The sequence below is a fragment of the Chaetomium globosum genome, genomic scaffold (assembly GCF_000143365.1).
Source record: "Chaetomium globosum CBS 148.51 scaffold_5 genomic scaffold, whole genome shotgun sequence".
Lineage (NCBI taxonomy): Eukaryota > Fungi > Ascomycota > Sordariomycetes > Sordariales > Chaetomiaceae > Chaetomium > Chaetomium globosum.
Window position 1 is genome coordinate 2,837,284 of NT_165980.1, and position 13,202 is coordinate 2,850,485.

A 13,202-nucleotide genomic window follows, 5' to 3' on the forward strand; every position below is an offset into this window, starting at 1 on the left:
AGCGACATAATCTGGCCAAGCGATGTTCGCTTTTGCAATATTCGGATTGCCTACCATCAAAGATGCGAAGACCGCAAATGGATGATGACATGGCTATTGGAAGCATTCTTGCCACCAAGTAAACAATGGATAGCTTCAGGGTTAGGGAACAGAAAGCAAGGGGTATGTCGCGTGGCTGAAGCCCAGAAAGAAATCCTGCAAGGCGTCAACATGTCCCTTGTCTCTGTATCAATGTTGAGATGGCCAAAAAGTGAAGGAAATTCTAGCAAAAGATAAGCTGATCCGATCCAGGCTCGAACTGGAGACCTTCAGTGTGTTAGACTGACGTGATAACCAACTACACCATCGGACCTTTGCTTGGCGTTGCTGTGCAATGTTCAAGTTTCACCTTTTCCATCACTTGTGTGAAGAAAATAGTCACGTGACTTGCCCCCTTTCCGGTTTGTGTCATGGGCTAAAAACAGGAACTGCCGGGGGTTGGAGCTAGTGACCGGGGTTCTTGCACACGTAGCAGTCGTCATTGCCTCACACCTCTCCTGTCCCCTGCCCACCCACACCGAGGTTCTGTAACTTCACTATTTCAACCAATTCTCGCCCACCAAAACAGCTCAAGTTTTTGTTCCTCAAGCATCTTGCGCAATTTACCTCACGCTGTAAGTTGTTGAACGATTTCTCCTGCCTCACCTCCCAATCCCTTTCTTTTTGTTGGTACAAGCAAAAAGTCCTCAGCTCCCCGCCGAAGCTGCCGAAAGCTTCCAGTTCCGAGCCCACAACAGCGCACCAATTTCCTCCACAACTACTGAAAGCTGCTCCTAACAGCCTCCAGACCGTTTCATAGTTTTTGCTACAGCTCCGCATCACAGCCATGTCTTCTCCTCAGGACCGCGTCCAGAACCTTGTTGCTCAGGTTGATAAAGAGGTATGTAGCAAATGCCGGATCCGATTTCCTCACCGACATGTGCTTTGTGCTAACTGGGTCGGTGCCGCAGCTCTCCAAGTACCCCGTGCTCAACAATCTCGAGAAGCAGACCTCGATCCCCAAGGCCTATGGCGTGCTTGGCTTGGGCGCACTTTATCTCTTCCTGATCATCTTCAACCTCGGCGGCCAGCTTCTGACCAACATTGCGGGCTTCGTTATCCCCGGATACTTTTCCCTTGCTGCTCTCTTCACTACGAGCAAGGCGGACGATACTCAATGGCTTACCGTGAGTGGCCGACAACTCTCTGTTGGGCGAGGAATTTGTGCTAATATATTCTTAGTACTGGGTTGTGTTTGCGTTCTTCACGTAAGATCTTGCTACAACAGGCGACCCTTCTACCTAAGCTAACTGGTCGATAGTGTTCTTGAGAGCCTCGTCAGCGTTGTCTACTGGTTCCCTTTCTACTACACTTTCAAGTTTGTCTTTCTCCTGTGGCTGTCCCTTCCCGCCTTCAGGTAAATCTCTCTTGGTCCTGTTCCAGCTCAATGCAAGTCTAACAGTAGCTTTAGGGGTGCCGAGATCATCTTCCGCTCGTTCCTGGCTCCTGCTCTGGGACGTTACTTCCACGCTCCCGGCTCCACCGCCAGCGGCCTCCGCGCGAAGGCCGACTCCCTCCACACTGAGTAAATGGTGCTCAGGTCCTTGACACTGGACCCATCCGTCAAAATACAGAGCGCGTAGCTCTGAATGTGGTCCAGCCAGGATCGTGGATTGGTGGGATTCCACGTGAAACACGGGTTTCTTTTCTGACGTTGGGACATCGATCCAGATGTTCATGAGCACGCAGTCGGACAACGGCAGAAACGGGGTCTATTTGAACAAGTTGGCAGGCCTGCCTGCTGGTATTTTCTTTGGGAAACGGTCAATGAAAGGGTCAATAGGGGTGTATACGGGTGCGGGATTCCTTTGGATCTGGGATAGCCGGTGATTGATTGGTTGCTTTAGAATATGTAGACGTGGATTTGTATGTGATGATATTTGTACGGCGATCACTCAGCGCAGCAGAACGAGAGGCGAGTCCCTTTTTGTCTCTCTATTTTGCAACAGTTTTCATGCCTCAATCTTAACAAACTACCTTTCACGCTGGACAATTGTGTGCTATTTTTGCACCTACAGAAGCAGGAGGGAGAGGTTGGTGTGGGTGTTTCATGTGCAAACACCCATCCCGTTTTGGACTTTCGCCCAGCCCATCGATAAATTCTGGCACATTGGATTGCCACCTCTTAAGTCTTGGCGGGTCTTCCAACAAGGTGCCATAGGATTGCATTTGCGTGGCTGCCAAGCAGGGGTATCCGCCACCATTGGCCTTACGATCCACCAACAACAGCAACCCTTTGCCGATCCGGATTGCGGCTGCTTCAGCGCGACAGCGCATTTGTGCACCTCCCAAACGCCTTCACCACCAACGGAGGAATATCAATTTGCGAAATCTCCTTGGCCGGTTATAGCAACCAGGTATCTGCCCCCGCCAACCGCGTTACGAGTGGATCCTCAGAAGGAAAAGGCAGGGCCTGGCAAAGAGTATGGTGCCGTAAACCGGCGGCCTCTCAGTGGTCAGCGCCAGGGGCTTTCGTGGCTGTGCGATCGGCAGGAACAGAGACGGCACGCCAACCGCTTCAACGACCGACAACAGATTCACAACTCCATCGACGACTCCCACGTCTCCAGACCCCCTCGGGGGCGTATTTCCACAATGCATCTCAGCCCGTTGCAATCGCGGCTCGCAGCCTCACTTGTGGCCTCTTGTCTGCTGATTCTGCTCTATCTCGTCCTGTTTCCGCCAAACTTCGCCCTTGCCGCCGAGCTCAACGAAGCATTGCCTGTTATCTTTGATGGTCTCGACTCCGCAGCGGACCTGGCGGGGCCTGGCCCGCTCGGCCCGACGACATATGAAGCCGAATTCTCAGCCTTTGATAGGAGCATTCTCGGACGAGCGACGCGTGACCTGATCACACTCACGAACGATGAGCCTCTCCCAATGAACGTGGATCAAGGGGTGACTCAGCCGTTCGTCTTTTTACTGCCCCGCGTATCCGACCGGGGGGCCGTGGGGGATCGGTTGGAGCTGAGACGGGAACGGAGTGTCTCCGGGGACGGACACGCTGGCGCTGGCGCCGGTGCTGTGGAGAACGAAGAGGGCGGAGAACAACAGGGTCAAGATATTGAGAAGCGACAGGCAGCTCGAATGGTGTACATCTCAGCGAATACTTGTCTCCAACCGCAGCCGGTCGATCCCTCAAAGGCAACGGAAGACCCGCCCCAACTCAAGCTTTACGTTTCGACGTCCCCCGACAACACGGCCCCCGGGCCTCTTGCGGACCCGGAAACTCAACATGTGAAGAATTTCACCCAGGGGGCAGTTACGTACAACATCACCACTAACAGGGAGGTTTACATTGGAATACACGCCCCAGAATCGGAAAGGTTCTCTGGCACATACAATCTCCGGCTTGCGGCGTCGACAGACAGTTACTATTACACCTACGACACGAAGGATCCCGACTTGATTTTTGTTGATAGCGACTCGCAAGGAGCGTTGCTAATGACCCCCGATTTGGTGGATTCAAGAGACCCGGAGGAGGAGGACGCGATCATGGAAGCACCGCCATACGTGCTATTTGCGCATAATGTAAAAGACAGAGCCGTCAACGGCCTGAAGTATTCGTACTGTGGATTGTACAACTACGCAAAGATTGCGGCCACCAAGGACGAGCGGCAAACGGGTACGGTCAGCACGAGCATGACGAAGAGAGGGGATGGCCGACCGAAGCAACAGTTTTTCTTCAGCGAGCTCAATTCCTCTGCGACGTACATCGGTATTTTGGCGGTAGATGGCGCGGATGGTGGTAAATTGGGAAAGCGGCAGACTGCGTTTGAGAGAGGCCCTCTGGTGTTCAAGGAGATGAACTTCACCACCAAGTCCGGTAGGCATCTCACACAATAATTTCCGTTGATCTTCCACTTACGAACCCACTAGACCACGGCAACTGTGCGTTGGTCATCAACCTCGCTTTCTGCGACGAAACCGCCTACGCGGTGCCCAGCAACCCCAAATTCGGCAACGCGTCGCAGCTCGCCGAGTTCTACGACAACTACGCCGCATCTGTGTACGCCAACTTCGACAAGTCCCTCGCCCAGGTCGCCTGCGAGGCGCCCTCCAGCCAGCTGTACTCGCTCGCGCGCAACTGCAGCGACTGCGCCGCCGCGTACAAGGACTGGCTCTGCTCCGTCACGATCCCGCGGTGCGAGGACTTCTCCAACACGGCAGACTACCTGCAGCCGCGCGCCGTCCGCCAGCCGTTCCCCGACGGCGAGACCCTCGACGCGGCCACCCTGGCCTCGTTTCCGGATAGCAGGGCCTTCACCAACAGCCGCAACCCGCGCATCGATGACGTGATCAAGCCGGGCCCGTACAAGGAGGTCCTGCCGTGCGACGACCTCTGCTACAAGCTGGTGCAGAGCTGTCCGGCGTCGTTGGGGTTCGGCTGTCCCCTCCCCGGCGGGGTGGGGTTCAAGGGCAACTATGAGAGGCATGATCCGTCCAAGGGGCTGACGTGTAATTTTCCGGGGTCAGCGCACTTCCCGTCTGCGGGTGGGAGAGCAGTGGTGAATTGGGGGGTCATGGTTGCGGTGATGGTAGTCGGGCTGTTGGTCGTATGATTAGTGTGCGTGGGTGTGGGCTAGTTATCAATGGCATGGGAATGGGTGGGCGGCATTGTGGCCCCTTTAGCTGGGCCTGGCGTTGGGGCTTCCTGGGTTGGTTGGCTTGGTGTTGTTGGGCGTCGGGTTACCATAGACCGAAACACTTGAGGCTGGTGGGTAAGACTTGGTTCGATACGCTAAGAGTCATCGGGAGGTCGATGTCACGGCGACTAGGTCGATCCTAGGGTCTGTGGTAGCCACAGCTGGTTGCCCTTGAATCATCCGAGGGTATCTGTATAAAGTACCGTCAATGTTTACAGAGTGTATAATACAGATCGATTCCATACGTTGCCGTCTTTTCCCTGTTCTCGATCGTGCCCGTTCCCGTCACTTTTCAACAAGCTTCGGCCAACTATCCTTACTCCTCATCTCTCCAAACCCAAACCCCGCCTCATTCACAGCGATGCTATTTCCAGGGCCACCAAGAGCCCCCTGTCGGTTTACTTCCCTCCCCTTTACCAGTCCCGACAGTCTCACCCTCCTCACCACTTCCTGCCCCAGGAGTGCTAGCCTTTGCCGCCGCAGCAATCCGAGCAGCCTCCAACCCCCGAACTTGCGCCTCTAGTCTCACAATCTCAGCTAGTACCGCTCAAGTCAGCAAAGCACGACACGGGACGAGACAAACTGGGCACAGGGAACAGAATTGGGAACGATCAACGGGGGGACGGGTAACGGAAGAAAAAAAAACTCTGCTAAGAAAGAGAGCTGACATCGGGCCGATCCGACTCCTCACTCACCCTGCCTCTCTTCCTTGATATCCTCTGCCTCCAGCTTAGCCCAGCCGAAATAGACGAGCTGGTAGACGAACACGGCCAGGAGGGCGCACTTGGCTACGGGCCGGGTGAAGGTCTTGTAAAAGGCGCCCTGTGAGTGGGTGTAGCGTGGTTAGTTAAAAGGGACCCAGGCCTCGGTGGCGTTTTGAGGGGGTGGGGTAGGGTGTTGGAAGGGAGGGGGATTTACGGTTGGTGATGGTGGTTTGGAGGAGTATTGTCTTAGTTGGGGGTGAGTGAGAGACGGGATTTGGCGGGATGATGCCTTGACAAGGGCTGTTCTAAACGGAGGGAGCATCGTGGGATTGTGATCTGATATGAGGCGAGCGGGTGCTCGGTTTGTCTTCCAATGCCGTCGGTATTCGGTATTTCGTGTCTTGCGGTTTATTCCGTCCTGGTAGGCTCCAACTGCGGTCAAATCAACTTCGAAGTCAATTCCCGCCGATGAACAAGGCTGCAGGCATTGCCAAGCGCGGTGATCTGCAACATTCCAACGGGTTTCTCATTGGCCTGCCCATGATCCGCTGCATTCCCGTGGCACCCTTGTTATCCACTTGCCGAAACGAGCAAGGGGCCAGGTGGGCGGCCCACCTCAGCTGCATGGGCCGTCAACGACAGATGGCCAGAAGCGGGAGCTTGCAATCTGTCCCATTTCTTGGGAATTAACTAACGAAACTCAAACTCTCCCATTCTCAACTTGACGAAGCATTCCCCAATCTCCGAACGAACAGCGCGATTAATTGGGCTTGCTAACCTTTGGCGCTCACTCCTTGAACAACTTCGAACGCTTCATTGCTCGCCACATCCGGATTCGCGATACTCGACGCTTCCCGTCCCACCTCCTATCTTCACCACATACATCTTCCACAATGGTACGGGTGTTATTCACCAACCTAAGGCATTCCGATCTTGTACTAACACCACCCCCGCAGGCCCAAACACCGCAACAAAGGAGGGCAAACCTCAAGTTCGCCAAGGGGAACGAGGCGCGCATGGGCAAGTCGGAGGAGCAGATCAAGAAGCGGACCAAGGATGTGCCCAAGTCCCCTATTTCCCCAGTCTGGTTGAGTACGAACTTTCCCTGTTTTCCTACCACAATCGAACCCGGGGGGTCAACCATCCACTAACCCTAATGAACCCTAGTCCTCCTCGGTTTCGTCGTCTTCGGCGGTCTTGTTTTCGAAATCATCTCGCGCATCTTCCTCCGATGATCGGTTGGATATCTCTATAAATCACTTAATAAACTGAAGGGTACGCCGGAAACGTATTGCCGTGGGCCAACCGCGCGGCTCAGCAGACAAGAGCTTTGCGCGAGGCAGGGAGGTCCCGTTGACACTGGGTTGAGTTCGGGGTCGAGTCAATTGACCACAAACATGTACCATCATTCGGTCTTGTTCGGAGTAATGAGGCTTTGATTTTATTAGCGGATATCATTCTGCCGACAATTTACAGGCGGCGGCGGTAGGGTTTAAACTACTTGCCATTCACACCTGGATGGCGTCTTTCACAGCCCTTAGCAGCGGAAAAAAGCGATATTCTGTGCTTCGCCTCAAGCACCCAGTCCTTTGCGTTGACCACCGCCCCCAAACTTCATTTGGATGCCGGCGTCGAACTGTTTCTCGAGCTCCTGCGAGACGTGCCCAATATCGAACCGCTTCCGGGGACCGTCCTTTGCTTCGCCTGCGCTTTCAACGCCATGCTTCTTCCCACCTAGGAGCCGCATGAACTTGCTTTGGCGCGAGGCACCGCCGCCAAGACCATGGACGTTCCACCGTTCGGTGAGATCTGCGTTGGGGGCCGTCGTGGGTGCGGGGGCCGGAGCCTCTTTCTCAGGAGTCTCCGCCGGTGTGTCTGTCGTCTTGCGTTTCTTGGACTTCTCCTTCTTCGCCTTCTTGTCCTTCTTTTTCTTCCCCTCCGGAGCCTCGTCCTTCTCCTCGGCCTGGGTCTCCTCCGCGGCGATATCGGCCATTTCCTCATCCCCATCCTCGTCCCTGAGCTTGCGCTTTTTCTTTTCCCTTTTCTCAGACTCGTGTTCCTCCTCAGTCGGTTCAGTAGTTTGAGGCTCGGTCGGCTCGGCAGCCTTCTTGGACTTTTTGGACTTCTTCTCCTTCTTGTCCTTCTTCTTTTTCTTGCCGTCTTCGACTTCCGCCTCCTGAGACTCTTCGGCTGTGGCCTCCTCAGCAAGGTCACCCTCCACCACCTTTCCTTTCTGTTCCTTGCTCTTCCTTTTCTTTTCCTTCTTCTCCGACTTCCCATCACCGTCGAGCTTCCCGTCCTTCTTCTTCTTCATAGGAGGTTCAACTTCCACCTCAGCTTCCTCGGCCTCGACCGGAGTCACAGTCTCTATCAACGCATCGGCCACTTCCCGCTTGCGCTTGCCATCCTTATTCTTCCGCTTCTTAGTCTTGGCAGGCGTATCTGGCAGCTCCTCAAATCCGGCAGTCACGGGAGCGTCTGCCTCTGGAAGATCCGATTTGTCGCCCTTTGGCTTTTTGGACTTCTTTTTTTTCTCCTTGACATAGACATCAGCCGAAATTGTGGTGACATCAGCCTCTTCTTTGGGCTCTTTGGTTTTTTTCTTTGATTTCTCGCCCATGTTGCTGGTAGTGATGAGAATATGAGAGAGGTTGATGTGATGTTCTTGACGTTGTAGATGGCGAGTGGGCAGGGTCGATACTTGAGGAAACAAGAGAGGCTTTGAAGAAGAGACTTATTTACCATAAATTATGTGGCCCCAACCGTGATGTTGCAAGGAAGTTGCGCTCTGCGAACTGCCGTAAACGTCAAAATGAGCTTGGGCCTGGTCTTTGGAAAATATTCGAGCAATATATTAACCCTAACCCTGTGTTGCCTATCATCCGCTCATGCATGCTGCAACTCCCCGCTGCTTCAGGCCTTCCCGCAGCCAGCTCCAACCCTGCACACGCCTTATCTCAGCCGCACCTCGCCTGTAATTTTGTCCACCAGACGTCATCTTTCACCGTCTAGTCTCTCGGCTATCAACACATATTCCCTTCCCTCACCGCTCGCAATTACCATGGCCGACCGACGAGACGGGCAATCCCGCCGTGGGGGCGAAAGGCCTTCGTACGATAGTAGGGACAGGCGGCGTGATCGGGATGGAGGTCGGGAGCGCGACGATAACAGCCGGCGCCAAAACTCTACCCGTGATCACGGTAGGGACAAAGATCGGGATAGAGACCATCGGCGGTATCGGTCGCGCTCTCGAGACCGAGGCAACCGCCGCCGCTCCCGCTCTCCTGGTCGCGATCGAGGTTACGCGTCGCGAGATGCGAACCGAGACAGAGAAAGGGAAAAGGAAAGAGACCGGGGCCACCACCGACGGCGCGAGGACATTCGGACAGAACCGCAACGAGAGCGCGGGGACAGGAGCGTAAGAGGTGATATGGAGCGTTCAGAACGAGGTATTACCCCCTCCATTCCTTACACGTTTTCAGACACTAACGGTCGTAACTCTCTAGACAAACCGCGACGCGATAGGGACGGTCGCAACACCACAGAATCACCGCGCCATGTAGCCAGCCCTAGGCGAGGCCCAGATCTAGACAGTGACGAACACCCGCAGCTCCCCACACGCTCAAAACCGAGCAGCGCAGCCGCTTCTACACCGACGGCACCCGTCTCCTTTAAGGTCAAGGGCCGGGACGGCAGCCACGGCCCCGAAACACAACAGCAGTCCACATCGACACGGGAAAACAGCCAGGAGCAGCAGCAGCAGCAGCGACACCACGACGACGGAGACCGGCACCAACCCAGAGGGCGGTTTGACGCAGAACCTATGGATGAGGACGAAGAGGAGGATGTCATGGTTGAGGATGACGGTCTGGACGACATGGCTGCCATGATGGGGTTCGGAGGGTTCGGCACCACAAAGAATAAGAAGGTGATAGGGAATAATGTGGGGACTGTAAGGAAGGAGAAAAAGACGGAGTATAGGCAGTATATGAACCGCCAGGGGGGGTTTAGAAGGCCTCTCGCTCCAAGTAGGTAATGGCCGAGGCCGGGGGATGATTGGAGGAGGTGTATATCGTCAGCGTTGATACCCAGGTTATGCGAAACCAACATGAGTAGTAGCAGGATAATCATATGATACTTGCTGCTCTGAGGGCAGCTTAAAACACCCCCTAAATCTCATCATGTTTCTCGTCTAAATGGTCATCGCTCTCCATGTCATACAAGAATTCTCCCGCTCTACCCGATCCCTTCATCTCTCTGCTCATAAAAATTCTGCTGCACACACCCGCTCATGATACAATCCTCTGCTTTGGATGACAAACCGAAGTTAAGACTGAAGCTTGCATCTGCTCCTCCACACCTGCCCCGTCATCTCCCGCAGACGGCCCCGCTAAACTCAGGATGATCCCCCATAATCACCGCCACTACCGCAGCACCTGCACTACTTCCCCCCCTCGGCACACTCAACACAAAACTCTCCGCCATCGCCCGCACACTCCGCCTACGCATCTCCATCTCCACCACCACACCCACACCCATACCCATACCCCCCTCCCACTCCCGCAGCCCTACCAACACGCCCTCGCGCCCCTCCCGCAGCCCCCACTCGGGCGCGGCCAGGCTGCGCTCGCGCGCGCGCCGCGCCACTACGGCCTGGCGCAGGTTGGCGACGCGGAAGATGGTGGTGGCGAGGTGGGTTAGGAGGGTGAGCGGGTCGGGGTGGTACTGGTACTGGTGTTGCTCAGTTGGGTTGAGGAAGGTGGGGACGTCGGTGTGGTAGACGGCGACGAGGGAGGCGGTCGGGGGGATGGCGGTGGCGAAGAAGGCGGGGAGGAGGGTGGGGGTTTGCGAGGAGGCGGGGTTGAGCGTGTCGAGGAGGATGAGGGCTTCTGAAAGAAGAAGAAAATGGGGGGGTTAGTTGGTGGTTGGGGGTTGTGGGTGAGGAGGGATGGGATGGAAGGGCGCGGAGACGTACTCTGGGTTGGAGGGGTTGTGTCCTTGGTGGTGCCGGGCCGCGGGGGCGCTACATGTGAAGTGATCTCCGCTGCGATCGCTTTGAGGCTCTTGCCGCGAGCTCTAATGAAGATGTCGGCGAGGGCGGGCTTCTTTATTGTTGCAAAGGAAACGAAGACAATTTTGGCACGTTCCAGCTTGTGATGCGTTAGTCAATGCTTAAATGCGAAGTTTCCTTAAACGACGGGTTTGGTAATTGAATTCACCTTCGCCCTTCTCATAAATTCATGCAGAAGAGGCTCAGCGCTCTGTTCCAAGGTATCGAGGATGAGGGTGAGCGGGCTGGCGCTGTCTCGGAGGTTGAGCAGCTTCTCAAAAAGCAACAGGCTATGAGCCCGTTTGTGCGCCTGCGCAGAAGGTGCCATGGTCCAAGCAAGGTGATTTAGAGTATGAATATGCCCGCTTATATGGTTGAGAATGGGCCGGTGGGGAGTGTAAACGTGAGTTTATCAGAAGTGTAAAGTTATTTATGTATGATGAGTTGGGATGAACAAATCATTGCGCTCGAGTCATCGCTTTTGCGTCTGGTATGTAATTTTCACTAACATGCATGAATGGAGCCCCCACTCTATCAAAAGCTGCTGCAACGCACCAGGGAACAACTTGAAACCCTTGGAAAAGGCCGAAGTATTAAATCTGCTCGATTTTCTTATTTTCCTACATGGTACCCGTCTACGGGCCATGGCGGTTTCCGTTCTCCCACATCGATTGTCCAGTCATGCTGGCAAAAGGGGTATCTCGTACATGCTATTCCGACAACACCAACTCCTGCGGTAATCCCATAACCGCATCCTTTCCTCTTAAAATGCAATATCCTGTTGCTTTCATTCATCTCGTGCACTGTATTGTTTAGCCAGTTGGTGATCCAAACGGATGACAATGGAAAAGTAGCATGAGCCCTCGTAGGGATGACATCACAAGCTTTCCCGCGACCGACGGCATTGCGGAATCTCGACGACCAGCGTCCCCTTAGATCGCGAAACGGGGTCGGATACCGACCTAATGGTCCCAGATTTACCCCCCCGGGCCTTTCGAGGCGATCGTCTTACCGTCACCTCCGGGCCCCGTCTCTTCGGCTGTCGCACTCTTTTGGAAATTCCCCTTTCATCGTCCTTTGCGGATGGCTCGTCCGACTTCTAATCGGATCGAGCAAGAACAGTGGACGGGGAGGCTTTTTGCTCTTCTGAAGCTGTGGGGGGGTCATTTGAGAACATTTCCGACGAGTCAATGGGTCGAGGTGATTCCGAGCCGCCGCTTGCAGCCTCAGCCTGGCTACCTTTTGTATCCACACTGTGGATTTTGGTATCGCGGGTGTCTCGAGGAGAGTCGTTTTTAGGGGTGGACTGAAGTGATCGGGTCGACCGCCGCGTTGGCCGGGGTGTTGTACTTCCTTCGGCATCGAGAGGGGATCCCTCGCTTGATTTTGTCGCTTCCTGCTCCAACCCCTCGTCCGACTCGGGATATTTGGTTTTAGTGTTCGGCTGGCAGCTTGGTTTCCCACTCGTCCTCAAACCGCTCCCGAAGAAACTGGTCGTAATCACCCCGCTTGTGCTTCTCGTGAGCAACCCAAGCCTGGCTCAACCACTCTTCGTCGTGCCGGCCAAGCTGAATATTCTCGCAGTAGCGAGCGCAGTCATACCGAAAATTATCATCATTGCGCAGCGAGACCGGGTTTGGGCGAGCATCTTGAGTGCCGACATCCAGGAGATGGGTCTCGTCTGGGAACTTGGCCAACACATCCTGCTTTTCCTCTGGAGTGAGGATGTCCCAAGCCAGTGGGTGCAGGAGAATGGCCTGATAATCGGTGTCAGCAGCTATGAGAGACGTAAAAGCGTGAGGATAATACTCACTCTTAAATCCGCGTTCACGAGCGGGGATTTCGAGTCTGTGAACACAAACGGCGCCTCCCATTTTTTATCCTGGGCAGATTTGCGCGCGGCGGGGGCGGCGTGACGGGGCTTCTTCGTCGAAGCTGGATTCTTGGAAATGCTGGCCTTGCGTTTTTGGACGCTGGATTGGCCACTCTCATCGGAGTCGTGAGAAAGCGGCTTCTTCTCCCCTTCCACTTTCCTCTCGGGGCTGGCCGTCGGTTGCTTCGCGATTACGACGTTTTCAGCGACGGTCTCAACCTTTGATTCCACATGGTTGCTTGAGACGGGCGATGCCTTATCATCCTTAACCGGGCTGCCGAGGCGGACGTTAACGACGCTCTCCGGAGGTGAGGAGAGCGGGCTGCTGGGCAGTCCCTCCGACATGGCGAATGTGGGATGTTGTTTGATGCGGTTGAGGTAATGAATTTGTGCGAACGGAAGATAGAAGATTTGTCAGGAGAAGACGGCAAGTCTTGGATCCACGCCCTGAGAACCACCAATTCGAACTGTCACTTTCAGCAACCAAAATGGGTGAGGTCGGTAAGTGTGAAATAAAAGAATGTCGCGGAACAAGTCAGCAGTTAAATAAATAGAAGTTGGGAGTTGTTGAGGGTTCAGTTTCTAAATAGAGTTCTCAGTGAGATGAGGTATTATTTATTCAGACGCCAAACAACAATAACAAAGTTGGGCACTAGCAACCTAGATCCGTGCGAGACGGGTTTGGGGTGGTCGAAGTGGCCGAGGTGAGGGGGGGTACAATGTCCAGCCTCGATTACAAGGCTGAATGAGCTGTGATGGGGTGATGGAAGCATGCTCCGTTTGTGAGACCCCTGAAATGCAGAGAAATCCAGGATTGGCCAGCCTTGCTTCTTGGCTCCTCCGAGGCCCAC

General features: G+C 54.7%; 7 protein-coding genes and 1 non-coding gene across 8 annotated transcripts; 4 read left to right on the forward strand and 4 right to left on the reverse strand.

The window, feature by feature from the left end:
- Positions 1–278: 278 nt before the first annotated feature.
- On the reverse strand, positions 279–352 carry CHGG_11289. The gene has a single exon. It is a non-coding gene; the product is annotated as a tRNA-Val (tRNA).
- Positions 353–865: 513 nt separating this feature from the next.
- CHGG_07765 (uncharacterized protein) lies at positions 866–1,607 on the forward strand (the record flags this gene model as incomplete). Its single annotated transcript, XM_001225420.1, has 5 exons — positions 866–919; positions 990–1,205; positions 1,261–1,286; positions 1,340–1,435; positions 1,484–1,607. 5 exons carry the CDS (start codon positions 866–868, stop codon positions 1,605–1,607), a joined length of 516 nt encoding a protein of 171 aa, XP_001225421.1.
- Positions 1,608–2,673: 1,066 nt separating this feature from the next.
- CHGG_07766 (uncharacterized protein) lies at positions 2,674–4,640 on the forward strand (the record flags this gene model as incomplete). Its single annotated transcript, XM_001225421.1, has 2 exons — positions 2,674–3,904; positions 3,958–4,640. 2 exons carry the CDS (start codon positions 2,674–2,676, stop codon positions 4,638–4,640), a joined length of 1,914 nt encoding a protein of 637 aa, XP_001225422.1.
- Positions 4,641–5,088: 448 nt separating this feature from the next.
- On the reverse strand, positions 5,089–5,750 carry CHGG_07767 (uncharacterized protein; the record flags this gene model as incomplete). Its single annotated transcript, XM_001225422.1, has 3 exons — positions 5,089–5,261; positions 5,420–5,546; positions 5,643–5,750. 3 exons carry the CDS (start codon positions 5,748–5,750, stop codon positions 5,089–5,091), a joined length of 408 nt encoding a protein of 135 aa, XP_001225423.1.
- Positions 5,751–6,321: 571 nt separating this feature from the next.
- CHGG_07768 (uncharacterized protein) lies at positions 6,322–6,663 on the forward strand (the record flags this gene model as incomplete). The annotated part of the gene is made up of 3 exons (XM_001225423.1): positions 6,322–6,324; positions 6,385–6,520; positions 6,596–6,663. 3 exons carry the CDS (start codon positions 6,322–6,324, stop codon positions 6,661–6,663), a joined length of 207 nt encoding a protein of 68 aa, XP_001225424.1.
- A 338-nt stretch (positions 6,664–7,001) lies between these two features.
- CHGG_07769 (uncharacterized protein) lies at positions 7,002–8,048 on the reverse strand (the record flags this gene model as incomplete). Its single annotated transcript, XM_001225424.1, has 1 exon — positions 7,002–8,048. The coding sequence occupies one exon, from the start codon at positions 8,046–8,048 to the stop codon at positions 7,002–7,004; it is 1,047 nt and encodes a 348-aa protein (XP_001225425.1).
- Positions 8,049–8,571: 523 nt separating this feature from the next.
- On the forward strand, positions 8,572–10,827 carry CHGG_07770 (uncharacterized protein; the record flags this gene model as incomplete). Its single annotated transcript, XM_001225425.1, has 4 exons — positions 8,572–8,846; positions 8,954–9,456; positions 9,756–10,120; positions 10,675–10,827. 4 exons carry the CDS (start codon positions 8,572–8,574, stop codon positions 10,825–10,827), a joined length of 1,296 nt encoding a protein of 431 aa, XP_001225426.1.
- A 1,084-nt stretch (positions 10,828–11,911) lies between these two features.
- CHGG_07771 (uncharacterized protein) lies at positions 11,912–12,696 on the reverse strand (the record flags this gene model as incomplete). Its single annotated transcript, XM_001225426.1, has 2 exons — positions 11,912–12,235; positions 12,292–12,696. 2 exons carry the CDS (start codon positions 12,694–12,696, stop codon positions 11,912–11,914), a joined length of 729 nt encoding a protein of 242 aa, XP_001225427.1.
- Positions 12,697–13,202: the final 506 nt, after the last annotated feature.